This window comes from Bacillus rossius, chromosome 3 (assembly GCF_032445375.1).
Source record: "Bacillus rossius redtenbacheri isolate Brsri chromosome 3, Brsri_v3, whole genome shotgun sequence".
In the NCBI taxonomy this organism is placed as follows: Eukaryota; Metazoa; Arthropoda; class Insecta; order Phasmatodea; family Bacillidae; genus Bacillus; species Bacillus rossius.
The window spans coordinates 96,158,109-96,176,606 of NC_086332.1; the positions used below are offsets into that span (position 1 = coordinate 96,158,109).

At 34.9% G+C, this 18,498-nt stretch overlaps 1 protein-coding gene across 1 annotated transcript in view; it reads left to right on the plus strand.

Moving 5' to 3' along the window:
* The window catches only part of LOC134531054 (protein arginine N-methyltransferase 1-like), a 38,975-nt gene that overhangs the window by 12,487 nt on the left and 7,990 nt on the right, over positions 1 to 18,498 (plus strand). Inside the window, exons 2-4 of the mRNA XM_063366567.1 lie at positions 4,644 to 4,865; positions 11,306 to 11,476; positions 15,838 to 16,140. Coding sequence (XP_063222637.1) covers positions 4,644 to 4,865; positions 11,306 to 11,476; positions 15,838 to 16,140 — 696 coding nt within the window. The remainder of the gene's footprint in view (positions 1 to 4,643; positions 4,866 to 11,305; positions 11,477 to 15,837; positions 16,141 to 18,498) is intronic.

An 18,498-nucleotide genomic window follows, 5' to 3' on the forward strand; every position in this document is an offset into this window, starting at 1 on the left:
TTCTGAAGTTTTCCCACTGAAATTCTGTCATATTAGGTGGGTGGAAAATTCAAGAGTTCTAAAAAGAGCTATTGAAATGTTTCAATCTCTTTTGAAGTATGTAAGCTTGACACAGAAAAATCCACCTAGTTCGCAAAACTTCACAAAAGTGAAAGAAGCCCTGGCAGACTAGTTGCTTCTAGCAAAACTAGAGTTTCTTTTGTCTGTTTCATTGCAGTTCGAGCCTTTTTCTGATTAAATTCCAGTCAAATGATCCACTGTTTCCGTTGCTGTATCAAGATACTCTTTGTCTTTTGATGTGTATTGGTACCCGACTTTGAAGAAGTCTGTGGTAGAAGGTATGTCAGGTACTCAACTAATGAATGTCAATGCATATGATGCAAGTTTACTAAAACCCCTTAGCAACCTAGACATAGGGTTTGGTTTTAAAGCTGCATGCAAAGACATAAAAGCGGCAGAAGTACTAACTTTCAGAAATGAAGGCAAATGTTACTTTCATCATCTCTTTTCAAAGCTGGCTGCAAAGTGTCCCCTTAGAAGTAAAGCTGTAAAATGAGCATCTTGTTTATCTCCTGACATCATGAAAAGTAGTGTGTTAAAGAAACAGTCGTATCACCACTGCTTTGGAGGTATTCGTATCAAGTAGACACATGGCACCACACATAGCTGACTGCGTAAAGCGAGATTACCTACTGTTATGGAGTCGTTCCATATCAAATCAACCAATGAAAAATTAATTTAGAAACTTCATGTTTCAGATTTATATGATTTTTTGTATTTTGATAATAAGAACTTAATACATTATAAATCCAATTTTTTTTAATTTATATCTTGAGTAGTTTTTTTGTATTAAATTTTTGAAAAATGCCAAACTAGCCAATTTTAGCAATGTTTTGGATCACTCAAATACCTGTAGGTTTCCAACCAATGGTGCGAGAAGGCTGTTAGACAGCTCATTTTAAATGTCATTGAATGGGCTTCAATTTAATATGTAACTTTACCAACTTCAGGGGAAAAAATTAATTGTTTTCAAAAATTTAACAACCCTACATAATGTTATTGGTCAACTTTATTAGCAGATGTCCCAAAATGACAATTCTCGAGCGTTGTTTCTTCCGCAGCAATTAAATGTTCGAAATTACCGAGGCAGATATTTTGGCTTCAAGTAACCTTCAGTTTTTAATTAATGCATTTAGCTCTGGTTTAGATACCGTGCCGTCTTAAGAAATAGTTGCAGCAAGGAAGAGTAGCATAATTTTACATGAAATTGACTTAGTAAAGTATTCAAATTTTATTGTTATAGACTAAAAATTTTTTACAAAATATAAATCTTACTGTACATTTATCCAGTGTTCTTTGATTAAACATTTGATCAATAAGATAATACAAAGCACGTGATCTTGCTGAACAGATGTAGCCTAAATTCAAAGTACATTGACTTTGTTTACTGATTGTGTTAATTATATAACTAAATATAGACTGGAATAGTTTCTACCTGCAATTGAAAATACCAAGTTTTATAAGGTAAGACAAATTTTGTTTAACCTATAAATTTATGCATAAATACTAAAAATGTTTTACTTATAAGTTTATATATATAGATTTATATATATATATAAACTTATAAGTAAAACATTTTTAGTAAAATGTATTGTTGATGCATTTTAAGCCCAAAAAGTTGCACAAAATATTTTGCTACAAGGTCACTAAAATAATTACCTCAGAGTCTGTAGACACCCTGATCACTTAACTCACACTGACAAAACTGAACAAATCGCTGAACTGAAATCTGTGCAGCTATCGTCTGCCCGTCCCATGAGGTACACGTAGTTGTCAGTGTCGACACCAGGCGCGCCATACGAGGAAGGCTACCTGTATTACTTATTCAAACTGTACAAAAGAACTGTTCAACTTAGATTTCCATCCAATATGTTATTTATACAAGATGAAATTGAGCTTTTGAATAAGCTGTATTGAAATGCTCACGAGGATAATTAATTATTGGTGCTCGTAAGAAGAAAATACATTTGTAAAATTCTTCAGAGGCTCGTGCTGAAGCCAGAAAAATTGATGATGAACTTGCTGGTTTAAAAAAAAACTGTGAAGCTATGAAATTACGTGCTGTGCTTACTGACAACATATATCGGTGTTCTTATATTTATTTTTAACCAAATTGGTTGGATGTTATATTATTTTACATAATTTGAACTAATAATTTAGAGTTTCTAAGTTTTTCTTTGATATGACAAGTTATTCCAGCGTACCTTTTTCCGAGAAACATTTCCACATTTGTGCAGGTATAGTAATATTATATTTTTATGTGTAATTTAGTATTACAGAGAACGCATAGACTTAGTATAGAAAATGAGTTAAATATTCTGGAAAAATTAAAATAAATTTCTGGAAAACCTGGAAATACCCAGGAATTTTATTCTAGGGTTGGAGTAGTCACCCTGTGATACTTAAAAATAAAATAACACTAAATTCAAAACCAATTTACATTTATTATCAAATTTCTTAGGTTCAAAACCAGTATCTAGCAACAGGTAGTCATTACAGGTAATGATTTAAATTACCATTAAAATTGATAACTATCTCTCGGTTATGACTCATATAATAACTACTAAATGACCATGTGAGAGATAGAGAGAACTTCAAACTCTTCCCTAATCCTTTTTAATGTGTTAACTTAAGAGTATCCAAAACCAGAATTTATTATTACAGCTATGAAACGATAGTTCTGTACTCACATTTTCAAATATGCGGAACAATTCTTAATTCATCACTTTAAAACTATCATAGGGGCCTCTCCTGCCCTTGAAAACCCGAATGAACTTTACATTTTCAAATTGTGACTACCGACTCGCTACCAAGTCGTGCAGCATCACGACCAGTGGGCCTAAACTGACTACATCACAAACTAAGCCTACTCGTTACGACTGGCGAGAGGCAACTGAATTTTTACTTCTAAGGCTAGAAAAATTAAGTTCTTGCGTATATATATTGTTATAATATTGAGTACCTATTTTACTGCCATTGTGAATATAAAAAACTCAATTAGGCATAGTTTTACACAAATATATAATACAAATTTATTATTTATGTCTACGATATCTAGTTACATAATATACAAAAATATATGTACATATTTACGGCTTAAAAAAATCTAATAGTTTTTTGTTTTTTCTTACATAAAGAGTCTGTCATGGTGTTTTGTTGAATATCTTTTAACATTGAAATGTTCTCGTGGTCGAACATCTCCTCACACTAACGTATCAAAGTGTTTGCAGCCGACATAACTTCATTACAAGTAATTGTGCATTTCACCTCCGTGGCCTCCTCAGTCAGGTTATCTGCAACTTGAGTCGTAACTTCCTGAATAAATGTTGTGTTTTTCATTCAGAGGGATCAGCTGGTTATGTAACTTAAAGATCACAGTGACCTAGTTTTTTTATATATATTTTATAAATGGTAATATTCTTGTAATTATTTTATTTAGAAAAGCTTTTTAACCATATTTTTATAATTACTGTGGTTTCTGTAAAAGGAAATAAAAATGCCCAACACCGTAGCACCAAAATGATATGCGATGCTAACACATTCCGTGTTAGAGAAAAACAGGCGTTCTACAGGATTGTGGGAGTGTTGTCGGGATGGTAGTTGTAAAAATAATAAGTAGCTAATAGAAAGGCAGCTTTTCCAGGGAAGTCCCCAGTTTGTGCTGTTTTTATGTGTTGTTTGTAGTGTTCTTTGTTTCGTCAGTCGTTTACTGGTTCGGTCATGAGAATGTTCAACCTCTGTGGCTCAGCAATATATATTTTCAGTTGTGAGAAGACTAAAAAGTCTAAATGCATTTTGATTCTTTTATTTTTAGAATCACCATTATTCTATATGCAGAGCAAGTACATAATGAACCGTATCCAATAAAAGCAGAAAAGACTTCAAAAACATACTAAACATTGTCATGGACCGGTTTTTCATACAAGGAATTTTACTAAAATACTGGCCATCTTGGTTAAGTTCATCAAACAGTTAATACTATAAAGTTTCCCCTTTTGTATTTATGAACTTAGGTTTGCACCATCTGCCAGATGGCAGCACCTTGGCTGTCACACATTTCTGTTCCTTGACTTCAGTCACGTTCACGAAATGTGTATACCGAGGGCTAAGATTTTACACATCAAAAATAATGGGGGAAATATAAAAAAAATTACCTTTGTTGGCTTGCCTTGGATTTGCTTATTTTTGTTTCAGACATGAAAATAAAGTATTCTTGCAATTTAGTAAAACTTTTTTTGAATCTGCTTAAACTTGCTGTACATAGAATGAAAACCAGTGTTTTTAGGCTATTTCCAATCTTTTTATTGTCTCCCAAGAGTTAATGATTCACCTTTAAAAAAAAAATAATTAAAAAAATTTTGTTTTCTAGTTTAAGTTAGCAACCAAATATTTTATGGTTTCTGATGGAATTACCCTGAATAAAATTGGTCTTTAGTTGATTAATATTTTAACATACCGAAAATCTCTGACAGCCATGCAACTAGATACAAAGTGGTGATGCAATATTTTAAATACATTTTCTTTGTATTAATTAATTTTATTGACAATCCAGAGCTTAACCCCAGTGTTCTCTACTCTCCTAGGTGAGTGCTATGGAAAACATGGAAGTTTCAACTGATATGCGGTCAATAAAGGATCTTGCCAACGACAAATTGCTGAAGGAGGTGAAAGCTGATGATATGACATCTAGGGACTACTATTTTGACTCTTATGCTCACTTTGGCATCCACGAGGAGATGTTGAAAGACGAAGTGCGAACACTGACATACAGGAACTCCATGTATCACAACAAGCACCTATTTAAGGTGAGCATCGCATACTTTTTTATTGTTAGTGCAATTTTTCCAGACTTCCTGTGTAAGAACCACTATTTATTAATTTTTCTAGTTCTGTGTGTATGTAGTTAGTTTTTATTTTCAGTTTTACCACATGTAATGTCTTGAGGTTTGCAAATTGTTTTCAGAAAATGAATTGATATAAGGTTTTTAAAAATTTTGGAGTAGGTCTGCGTGTTTATGAATTTAAAAATATAAATTTGGCATTGTGTATTTTATTTTGGTATTTGCCCTTTCCCCCCTCCCCCCCCCCCCCCCTTCATTTTAATTGGCTGTCACTGGGAGTACTTAATGGTTAAGAATCCAAGATATCATTGCTATTTTTAATTATTAAATTTTGGTGTGATTTTTTTGTCTTTCCAGTAAGGTTGGCATGTTTTAAAACAATGATTTTTAATGTGTTTATTTATTTCATCACAACTTGTATAACATCATTTTAGTGGGAAACATAAACTAACTGGTTTTTAACTTTTTTTTAATCAATGATTTTGTTCATATTCAAAGCAATAGTTGCATCAATTGCTGTTCAATTATCATCACTACAAATTTTAGAAAAAAATGTGCCTGCTGCTAATGTAGGATTTGATGCAGTCAGCAAGAGTATTGAAGGGAAATTAGTTCCTTTCCCTAACCTGTGTGCTCGGAAGAAGCAAAATGTGAGTTCTGAAGTATTTCAGATTGTGCTAGGTGTGTTCTTTTTATATCAGTGTGGAAATTGATTTTTCGGCTCTGGGTTTTTTGTTTGATTAGGAAAGGGGGGGGGGGGGGCGTATTTTTCGTTGAATTTGAGATTAAATACACAATAGTGAACCACTTAACAATTCTGTAGATTTAAGATATTTTCCAAGTCTAATATTCGTCATGTGTCGCACTTAATTGTTTAATTGTATATATTGTGTTATTTTGCAATGATCATGCACAAAAACTTATACAGGTGTTTAGCTGAAACACTTATTTTGTTGTATTTTGCACTGATATCCGCCCAAGGGCCAGCCCTGTTTCTAGCTGTAAGTTTGGTTTTTCATAGTTAGTTGTATTTGTGTGTATTATAATTCTGCAAAACAATATTTATATATTTTGTTCTGGATTTAAAATTTTCTGTTTTTATAAAGAATACAGAATTTTGATGTGTTAACTATTTATTAAGCTCGGTAAGGAGGTTATTTATACAATAGTGGAAATTTAAAACATTTGTATAAAATATTTAATATTTATTTGTAAACACTCTGATAACAAATGTAGTCTTAATTTCCGGGGCTCTTCTATTTAAAGCAGAAATTAATAGGGATGAAATAGTTGTGCTAGGATATCAATTATGAAGGATAAATTTATATTTCTTTATAGTACCGATGTTGATTTTAAAACTAAATTATATGTTAGTCTTTGGCGTGCAGAACTTGTTTAATCACGTAGAATACTGGTACAACGTAACTCACTATAACGTATTTTTCCATACACCTAACTTTTTTTTAATCCCCCCTGAATGTAAAATTGTTACAGAACGTTTAAAGTATAATTTTCACTATAACGTATGAATTCCACTACTAGCGTGGCATTGCTACTCCAAAATTTACTTAAACTGATAAATAAATTTCCAATTAAAAAATTTATGTTGTAGAGCAAACAAACAGAAATCAATCATACCACCGCAACGTAATTTATAACCTCTAAAACCTCAAAACAAACAAACTTTTGCGGGCACTTCCATAGATTAACGTACTTAATATGTGACGTGAACAACCCATCATCATTCGATACATTGAAGCACTGAAGTTAGAGAGAAAAGTGTATTAATTCAGAGGCGCTAATGTATTGTTTGAAGTTCGTGCCATGGTTGGTATTGTTTTGAATTAATTTTCACATTACGTTTTTAGACACATCATTGTATTTGTTCTACAAAAATGAGTTATGGAGATAAAAATAAAGAAAAGTAATTTATGCTTAAGGGAAAAGTGGAAATGCTCAGAGAACTGGGCAAAGGGAAAAAGGCAAGTCGCAGTTGCGAAGACATACGGCATTGCGGCGACGACTGTAAGTACGATTGTAAAAGACCAGACAAAAATTGAAAAAAATTTATAAAGAATCTTTGTTTGGTTGTGACCGCAAAAGGCTTCATTCCAGAGATCACCAACGTCTGTCTGGAAGATGCTTTGAAAAAATGGTTGAAAGAAGTATGATCAAAAAATGTTCCATTATTGGCCCAATGTTACAAGCTAAAGCAAAACAGTTTGCATTGCTTATGGACATCAAAAACTTCCAAACCAGTTCAGGGTAGTTGCACCGATTCCAGGAATCACATGCCAAATCATGGAAGGTTGTGTGTGGGGAGGATAAAGTTGCATACTCAGAGGCAGCAAACCAGTGGAAGGAAGAAAAGCTGGAGAGTATTTTTAAGTCATACTCATTAGACAATATTTTCAATGCTGATGAAACTCTTTTTTTACAAGCTACTACTTAACAGGACAATGGCATATAAAGTTGAAAAATGCACTGGAGGAAAAAAGGAAAGGTTGTTTGTGTTGTTTTGTTGCTATGCAGAGGAATAAAAAAAAGACGCCATTAATTTTGTTAATAAACAACTGCGCAGCACAGTGTTGATGTTCGACGGGAAAACATCAAACTTATGTTTGTGCCACCGAGCTGCACATCTCAGTTACAGCCCTTTGATAAAGGCATTATTCAGAATGCCAAGGTACAATTTCGGAATTGTCTTGTTGAGAGGTTGTTCATCAACATTAGGTTAGAAGTGCCCACCAACATCATTGTTTGTCAGGCAATGGAGATGATCACAGGTGGATGGTGAACAACAAGAAACTATTGTCAACTGCTGGAGAAAGTCTGGCATTGTAAACTGCAATGCTGACGAACTCACTGCAACTTCGTCAGACCAGGATGCAAGCCACACTACAGCACAAAAATGCGTAAGTAATGGCAATGACCCTGAAGGCAAGACGTGTCAGCCTCCATGCAGTTTGATGCTGTTTCATTCACAGGCTATGTGTCTGTGGATAATGAAATAGAAACAACACCATTGTTGACTGACAGTGACATCATTAGTGAAGTCATTCAATCAACTACGGAAACTATCTGAGCTTAAGAAAACTTAACAAATTCATCTGTAAACATGAAAAGGCTACAGAAGAGATCAGGAAATCTTTCTATGACATAGAACATTTTGTTCAACAGAAGCATCATTCAAACTCAAAAACAAAATGAAATAACAGATTTTTTAAAATAATTATTATACTTAAGTTAGGAATGCAGAAAAACCAATTTTTTAACTGATGTCAGCTGTTGGCCAAATGATAGTGCTGCATATTATAATAACGCTATTTTTGATTTATTTTATGATTTTTCTCTTTGTAAAGATAATAGGTATGTATTTTTCAGTACTAAGTACAAAAACTTGAGGTCCCTGTAAGTACTTAGTAATGAGATTCTACTGTATTGGTTTTTCTCTGTGTCTCATGCATTATTTTATTAAAAGTCTATATATCCGTGGCACTAACTTCAAGTTTTGTATTACTAATAGGAAACATTGTTGTTTAATTTATCTAAATAAAATGAAATGGCTTTACGTTGAAAAGTAAGTGTTAATCACTAGTTTTAAACATCTTGGTATAAATCGCCAATATTAAATTTGTATTGTTTTGCAAACATTCAGAAACTTGTGGATTAACTCGCATATCTAAATTGGGAAATAGACACAAATTATAAGGTTTGCTGTGCTTGGTCCTCTGTAAAACATTAGCTATGCACTTGCAGTTCCGTATATATATATATATATATATATATTTTTTTTTTTTTTTTTTTTTTTTTTTTTATTATAAACAGAAAACATGGGCTTTGACAACCAACTAACGAAAAACTTTCTTGAACAAAAAGGATTATCAGGTATGATCTGACTGGTGAAGGATGTATCATATCTAGTGCCCAAGGCGATTCTAATGATAGTTTGAATTTGACCTAGAAAATTGGTCTAAACGTTGTCAAAGTTATTATTAATCGTAGTTGCCTACAAAATGAGAAGATGCAAGAGACTGCGAGAAGTTAGTTGTCAAATTAGTTACTGAGTCGCTGAAGCTAGAAGTTGTTTGGATTTTGTCCCAATTACATGAAGGAAAGACAAACAACAATATGTATCCTACGTATCCTCATGGATGTCGTACCAGGAGGTATTCTGTGGATATGCTTAATCATCTCATCGTAGAATGAAGGATGACTCCAGTTATCAAAGTCTTCGCTGGTGTACCAAAAAGCTGACTACCCGTGTGTAGACCCGCCTCGTCGCTGAAGGAAGGGTGTCGACAGCTGATGAACTACGTTATGGGTGCTTCGTAGGTCTTTTTCGTCTGTTGAGGCAGATTTAAGCCATAATGTACTGTGAGACCTTCTATAACTCTTATCAACTGTAAGTTACTGTTCATTGTCTTTGTACGTCGAGTCTCTACTGATATTTGTCCAATTTCTAAGTTTTCATCGTTAATAGGTTTCATTTTGTCATTTTTTATTTATAACCCTTACGGGAACTGATCACAGTATTTCCTTCACTATTTTGCGTCAATTAAAAAGGAATGAATTTCTTTTAGTGAAATGCATTATTTTTAAGTTAATGATGAATCTCGGGGGTGTCAAGATTTAAATATAACTTCATTCTCCATATATCTGACAAAAAGATTATGCCTATAGTGATAATTAATCATTCTCAGTAGTCCACTCTACTCTGGAGTATTTGTCTTGGTATTACTTTTATACTGCTTGCAACTGAAAGTAACTTTTCCTCTATTACTTGTAGTAAGATTTAATTTTGATTTATTACTTTGAATTAACTTTTGAATTATTAAGAAAAAGAAAGAGGCATTTGATAATTTTCACTTTAATAACTAGCCCACACGACAGATTCATTTTTAGATTACTTTCAGTTTGTTACACATTTACTTGGATAACCGAATTTACCTTCCAAGATTTGTTTTTCGATTTGTAATCTACATATGTTCTTGCGCAGGAGAGAGTAGTAAAAAAAAAAATGAATAGTTACATTTAAACTTGCATTAATCATTCTTCAGCGACAGTTAATCAAAATTATTCATTTTCCAACCATGGAAGTGTTGCTGGTTGAATATTACTTTAATCAAACACTGCTGTGATAAAAATTAAATTAAAAGCATTGATAATAATATTTTAGGACACTTTGGAAAAATCAATATCCTAAAATTAAATGGAAATATAAAAAATTAAGGGCAGCCTTTTTTATATAGCAGGCCTTGTGCAAAACATTTCTTTACTGAGTAGGTGCTAACAACATTTCTGAGTTACAAGATAATATTATTAATGTAGAAGGTATGTAATGTTTCAATTATAATAATGTTAAAGAACTATAAACAGCATTGTATAATAAAAAGAAGGGTTATTTAACCTGGTAATTTAATTCCAGACAATTGTTTACTAAATGCATGTCTGCCATAAATGCTAACCACATTACTTGGTACTAGTGCATCCTAGTATGCATGATGTAAACTAGCCTTGAAAGTGTCTTGTTTTCATCACCATAGTTGCTGCATAATATAAAAGTTGGCAGAACACTCGGGGTCTGAGTGATATTTCTGCATAATACAAACCACTGTACTAGGTTAATTATGCTAAAGTAAGTACATAATGAAGTGAATAGTTATTAAGTAAATGATAATCTTTCATTTGTTGATTCATGTTATTATTAATACTTTTCATTGTTTTTACGGATATAAAAATTGGGTGGATGAAAAAAGGTGTTACTTTGAGACTTTGTGTTATGTCAAACCATGCTGTAATTTGTCATCTTTATTTAAAAAAAACTGTGCAAATCAAACACTGAAGGGTGTCATTGTAAATATTTTTACATTGCAGTACAGGTTGCAACAAAAATATTTTCCTTTTTGATGATAAAACAATTTTTTAGTGCAAAATTGTAACTTCTGGTTTAGAATGTCAACGATGGCACCAAGGCAATCCTGGTTTTATTCCCGGTGGAGTTGTAAGGGATAACGTGGTGGAAGTTTCTGAGGTCTGTCAGTTTTCTCGGATAAGTCCAATTTCCCCCACTAATTCATTCTTGCGCTGCTCCACATCCCATCTTGTCTCACCTCACACATTCTCCAGGCCGGCCGGAACGACAGGTCTCTCCCTCGGGAGGACAGCCGGCTCCTGTGTGTGTAAGCCACATTTCATCCGTGTAGACCCTGCCCCAGGTGGGATACTGAATGTTGATTTTCATTTTTACGTGGCAGTGGAGTAAGGACCATAAATCAATGGTTAAAAACTGTGGGTTACTGTATATTTTACAGAAGTATCTTCCAATTGTCTTAAGGGTATAAAACTTGATTATAATTTTAGACCAGAGGAATTGATGTTAATACATACAATGCTTTTGTTAGGGCAAGGTAGTGTTGGACATAGGCTGTGGGACCGGCATATTGTCCATGTTTGCTGCAAAGTCTGGAGCTGCAAGGGTGATTGGCATTGAATGCTCCAACATTGTGGACTACGCAGTGCAGATTGTGTCTGATAACAACCTCCAGAATGTGGTCACCATAGTTAAAGGGAAGGTAAGTCACAACGGCCATATCTTGTTCACTGGTTTCCTATATTCTAGTATTTGTGCTACTAGCCAATCATCACGAAGTTTCATTTTTATTTGATCTTGTACAAAATGGTTCGTTTGTGAAAGTAATGTAATAGAATGTTAATCTATCATACATATTATTTCCAGGGTGTCTACTGACCCTGGAAAACCTGAAAAAATCAGGGAATATTGTAATCAGGGAAAAATCGGGGAATTTTTGTTTTGTAGGTTGTAGTTGGCAACACTTTTTTTGTTTATTGATCTGCTTGCATTGACGTAGCATCAAGTGTATCCCCTCCCATTTTTATTTTTGAATGGAAAATAACGAACAGTTCCCACGTCCATTTTCTTTTATTTACCATCGGATGCGGAAGTGGCGTTAAATCACGTGATACAAAACTGGTTCAAGCTGGTCTGTTATCCTGCTGACGTATGTACTGCAGCATGTGCTTCCCACGTTCGGATTATACAGACAGGTGCATTTAATTTTAAGTGTCCATGGTGCTTTTAAAACTGTAATTTCTGCTACACAATGGGACGTTGTTCATTTTTTGAGGCACAGTTACTATTTGTTTATGCATGTACCTACCTGCAATGAGGGCAGATTACATTAGAATAACTGGATCAGAGCTTTTTTCCAAGAAATTTTGTGCAATCAGATGGAATACTGCAGTTGCTGAGCGTGCCATGAAAACGTTATCCCACCTAAAGAAATTTGTTAGTGAAGTTTCTATTTCATCTGTGTCTTTCAGTGTAGTGAAAAGTGCTCTTGAAGATAATCTTCTAGAAGTAAAATTGACATTCTTCTACTCTTTTGCATCAGAGCTGGAATTGTTTTTCACAATGTTCCAAAGTGAAGCACCCATGGCACCTTTTCTCTATGATTCACTGGTAGACATTTTATTAGCTTTGGCAGGAAAGTTTTTGAAACCAGAGGTACTGAAGAGCTTTAGGAAGAAACTCAATGTATCTCGATTGGATGTAGATAACCAGGATAACCTATTGACTGCTAACAATATCAAGTTGGGTTATGCAGTACGCCATGCCATCAAGAAAGAGAAAGTACCAGTAAAGTCTGTTCTGATACTGAAAAATGATGTTAGAACTTGTCTAAAGGTTATGGTAAAAAAAACTTCAAGACAAAAGTCCCCTGAAGTACAAACTTACCAATGTTCGTCTGTGGCTTTCAATTCGGGTGTGAGGAAACAGCTTGTGAATTACAGTTTAGAATGTTGTCTTCAAAACAAGTGGCACAAGGATCACTGTTCATGAGTGTCTGCAGTTTGTTCATACACAGTGTTATGGCTTTTTGGCAGTTGTGCTTCACATTTGCAATGCCAGTGGTGTTCAAATTTTTGAGGACACTACTGTTTTCGAAAGTATTGGAAAATATACTCTTTGCTGCACAGTCCAAACCTTTTTGTATATTTTCCAGATCCCCATACAGAGTATGTGATGTAGGGTACTTAGACCCTTCAAGTTTCGTTAGCAGATCCATTATTTCAGAAGCATGCTGCTGTACAAAAATACGCTGTGCTGAAATTACTGATACTTCTTTGTCTGAAAGCATGATCAGATACTTAATTCCTGCATTGTTAGTTTCCTGAAAATCACTATTTCTGAAAAAGTTAATAATTTCCAAAAAATATTCAGCCAGGTAGAACACTGCACGAAACCATGAATTCCAACGAGTATTGACTGGCATTGGAAACAGTTTATCTGGTTTCACAGTTTCTTCTTGCAAATATTGGTTTTTCCTCTTGCGAGTGTTTAAAAAGGCAGACTTTACCTTCACTACGACATCGTTTACCTCAACAAGTTCACATGACAACACATTTCCTACTAGGGCATCTTTGTGGGCCCAGCACTGAATATGGATTACGTGATCTCCATACAGAACTTGCAAGCTGTTGACACACTTTGTCATGTAGTGAGCTGAGTCTTTAACCAAGCCTCTGATGTTCTTGTATGAAATTTCATACTTATTTACACATTCTGAAATAACTTGTGCACATGTGGTTGCATCCGCTTTTGCAAGAAAATTAACTGAAGTTACTACTACCTGAGGCTCGCCTACTGGTTCTTGGAGCACTAGAAAGAGTACCACAAAAACACATCTTCCCTGACTGTCTGTAGTCTCATCCGAATAGATAAAAATTAGTTTATCTTTAACTATTTCCAACACGTTTTCAAAGTGGTACTCAGCAAGTTTAGGAACATACTTTTCCCTCAGTGTTTTGACACAAGGCATGTCTCCAGAACCTGCCACAAATTCATTTAGCCATGCCCTTATTTTAGGATCATCCAATTTTTAAAGAGGTATGTTAGCTTAGCGAAGGCCTCTGTTGTCCTCAGTGCCAAATGTTTGACGTCTGCTTTTTTATGTTTATCACTACCAAAGCACTCTGAAACAGAGCTCTGAATTTTTTTATCAGCACACCCATCTTCGTATTTTTTTCTTTTAGTTATGTGTTTTTCACTCTTAGTGTGCTTTATCACGGTGTCTTTTCTCTCAAATGCAACTTTACAATTATAAAATTTGCACATTAACGTCGGCGTATCGGGTATATATAGCCCGTCGCTTTTGAATTCGTCGGCACGTTGCCGTGCACTTGCAGCATTTTTCGGCATATTTTTACACAAACTCAAGTTATTTTATTTTAATGTTCCCATGCAGCAGTAAAATACGATACATTAAATGAAAGAAGTGGCAACACTGCGATGTGAATGCTCCGTCTCTCTCTCTGTTCCGCTCAGCGTTGCCAACCGTACGGTCCTGGCCGTACATGTACGGCAATTTCACTGTGTGTACGGACATACGGTGTTTATCTTATACTTCAGCTGGAATCACGTTACAAACACATAGCATTGATCCTTATGGCAGACGTGCGCATGACTGCTGGTTTTTTGGGTGGGGGGGGAAAGCTGATTCTTCTCAGCATGCAATCTTTTGTGGAGTCACAAATCGTTTATTTCCAAGGTTTATTCCATAACTGCGTTGTGTAAGAACAAGATTTTATTTTGTTTATTTCGTAATTCTATTTCATGGCAAAATTAAATCACGAAGTCATTATTGTGCAATAGTTTTATTAATATAATGGTAAAAAAAATCATGAGCGGGCCTGGATCGGGAAATATGGTCCAAATGACATTTTCGTACGGACATTTCTTGCTGAAAGGTTGGCAACGCTGGTTCCTCTTGCTCACAACTTGCCGCCTCCTTCCAGCCATTACATCAACAGTATCGCTCACGTATGATGTGGAGTTGTGGTTGCGTACATTATGTTTATTTTTTGTTGTGGTCACATCTTAGCAGCAATATATTTTGTTCTTCCATACATACCTGTAAAGTATGTGATTTTCAAAACGTAAACAGTGGCAGGCTACCGCTAAGGTTGGTTAGTTTTAGTTCTGACAATGGTGATGCCGGCGAACTCAAGATGAAACCAAGTTTGTTACCGTACATTTCTTAAAATTTTGCGTGTATACAGAAAACTAAATGAAATCGTATTATTTCGCGATTTATCAATGAAATTTGCGTTATCGCGATCGCGAAAATTTCAGGTCTCTAGTTATCAATAATGAAATTAGGCTAGTAGCAAGTTAAGCTGACAAAATATACTAATAATCGGTTCAGTTATAATGAACAATCATTGCTACAAAAATAGAAATGTGATGTGTTCAATATATCTACGATAACCTTGGGCGCCATCAGCCTAAGTTTTAGAATGGAATAGATTAAGCTTGACAGCACATGGACTCCCGGTTATTGATAATGAGATACTAATGAAGCATTTGGAATAGAAGCAATGAAATAAAATAATTGAATTAACTCATCCCTACAAGCATGGCAGCAAAGTTTGATGTATTTTGGCTATCCTAAAAAAAAAAATTAATTTGAAACTTTTGGAATGTGAGTGTCCTGATACAGAAAATGTGTTAGTGTGCTTAGCAGGTGGATACGTTCTTTAAATGATTCATGCAATGGGAAATTTTGATTTAATGCAGTTTTTTTTTTTTTTTTTTTTACATGTGCCATTGAAGTTTTGCACTGTTTGTCATGGAAAACATCTGAAAATCAAAAAATAAATATGAACATAAAAAATTTACAGAGAACAAGACTGAATCAGCTGATGTCGGACAAAGGGAACCGATGATGAAACTAAACATGTATTGTGGACAACGCGACGACAGCACGGACAAATATTTGTCATGATTCAGTCTTGTTTTCTGTGAATTTATCTTCTTTGGGGGGGGGGGGGGGATTTTTCTTTAACAAACAGTGCAAATGTGCATGAAATATAGCAGTTGGGTGTGGGAGGTAGTAGCATTGTCGTGTGTCAGGTGGAGGAGGTGGAGCTGCCCGACGGCATCAAGGATGTGGACATCATCATCTCGGAGTGGATGGGCTATTGCTTGTTCTACGAGTCAATGCTGGACACAGTGCTGTACGCCCGCGACAAGTGGCTGAAGCCGGACGGCCTCCTCTTCCCGGACAGGGCGACACTCTTCATCACTGGCATAGAGGACCGGCAGTACAAGGACGAGAAGATCAACTGGTGGGACGACGTGTACGGCTTCGACATGCAGGCCATCCGCAAGGTGGCCATCAGCGAGCCTCTCGTTGACGTCGTCGACCCCAAACAGGTTAGATGCTGCTGCTTTTGTTTTTAAATCTTTTAACTTGCTTGTGTGTCAACATTGAAGTATAACAAAGTTTAAAATGTCACCACTCACCACCTCCGGCTAGCTCAAAATTAGGTGATGAGTGTACAGACAGGTTGGTAGCAGGTCACAAAGTAATTTATACGCAATGTTCGGTGTATTACCTGTATTGTTTTTTTTAATTATTATTATTATTATTCATGTAAAAATCACAATATATTCCGCACAACAGAACACAATAAAAAATTAAACTGTACATTCAGAAAGGATAAAACATGTAGCCATCGCCCGGTGCTCGAACGACAGCTCGGCACGTTGCTCGGACAATGACTAATTATACAGCCTTCCTTCCCTTTGTTCGGGCAGTGTCCTGGGCTCGCTGACGTAATTTTCAGCCAATCACAGCGCATGGCAACAGAAATTTCCATGAAATTCTTAACTTCTGTTCCCACGACGCAGCAATTTTCTCTCTCTCTCACACACACACACACACTCCCTCCCTCCCTCCCTCCCTCCCTCCCTCCCTCCCTCCCTCCCTCCCTCCCTCCCTCCCTCCCTCCCTCCCTCCCTCCTTCCCGTGACAGTGACTCAATGCCTAGTGTGTGAAACCAAGCTTCGGTCGTGGAAATAACGAAGGAGAATTACATCAGCATGCCTTCCCACACAAAGAAGCCGGCAAAAGAAAATTACTTCAAAAATAAACTTACGCATTTTAAAAATGAAAACAATAAACCCGGGGAATTACGTTCACAATAACTTCTAAAAGGAAAAACTTTACGTCTAACCTGATTTATTATTATTATTATTATTATTATTATTATTATTATTATTATTATTATTGAATTGTATGAGGAAGGCTGTAATCTTAATTAAGTAACCAAACATTAAAAATTTTCTGTTACCTTAAATTCAGGCTTATAACTGGATCAGTTTTTTGGTTTCATTGAATACGAATATCAAATTATTTGCGAATATGAATATAATTTTTGAATAGTAAGAATTAGAATCCCACTAAAAACATTATTTCATGTCATGTAACAACTTTGAAAAATTAGACAAATATTACTCAAGGAAAAAGGTTGGCTAAGTTAAGTCAGCTACAATAATTATATGGAAAATGTTTGGTTCTCCAGATACACTAGAAAATCTAGGCTGTGATGATTTTTGTTTCTGAAGGTCATCAAATTCATTTTTTATGGCAGTGCTGTGAATGATGTTTCAGCAGACCTGATGTATTTCCGGACTTCGTTTTGATAACTTTTCTAAAAATGTTTTGACACGTTCCCGTTGACTTATCTCCACTTTTTGTGTAATACTGCCACACTGATATGTCCATATCTTCCATTTTACCGTAAAATCAAAGTTTAGTTTGATAACCAAGTTTACTTATGTTAGACTGTTATATTCCCGCAACACTTTTTTTTTTTTTACCCTTGGTTATGCCGCAGTTGGACATAAAGCAGTATTAGGAAATTATTCTCATATTCCTAATAACATTTTACAGGCGTCACATTATTTATTCATACCCGCAGAGTAGCTCGCGTAAACGGGAAACTGGTACTGTAATGAAAACAAAGTAATTGATACGGGTTTGAACACACACATTCACGTAATTTTACATAATACAAGGGCGTGAATTGTTCTGCATGTTCAATCCATTCCTTTCCATTCCAGTCCATTTAACAATCGCATGACTTGCGCAGTCTTTTATTGGAAATGAAATAAGAAACGGAACAACAAAGCAGACTTGGTCTGGCAGCATAACCACCATTTATTTTGTTCATTAAAAAGTAATTTTTATATTTTGCCGTAATAATCAACATTTCAGTATGCTATTACAGTCAAGACTCATTAATACAAACCTGAGGGGACCAAAAAAATTTCACTTTGTAATAACGAGATTTGTACCAACCAAATTTTATGCCTTCGAGAAAAATTACCTAACCAGGTACATAGCGGAAAAAAATAACTCGCATAAATATTACGATAAGGGATTTTTATTTTTTAAAAAATGTTTTTTTTTTATTTTTTTAAAAATGTTTTTTCAATGTTGTTCTGATTTTTTAGTATCGTCGACAACGAAGAAAGAGGAAGATCAAATTCTTTCGCGATTTCAGTTTTTGTTTTCTTGCCGCTGTCCACTTCATTTATGATATAAGCTTTTCCGCTAACGTTAACTCTTTTCGTTTGCGTTTTGTATTCATTGATACAAATAAATGCAAATCTGACACGCACAAAGAACAATAATTAGTTATTCGTGCACAGTTTCAGATAAATCACTGTATACAACGTAATATAAACAATGGCAGCAACAATGTCATAGACGCACGTATTTCGGTT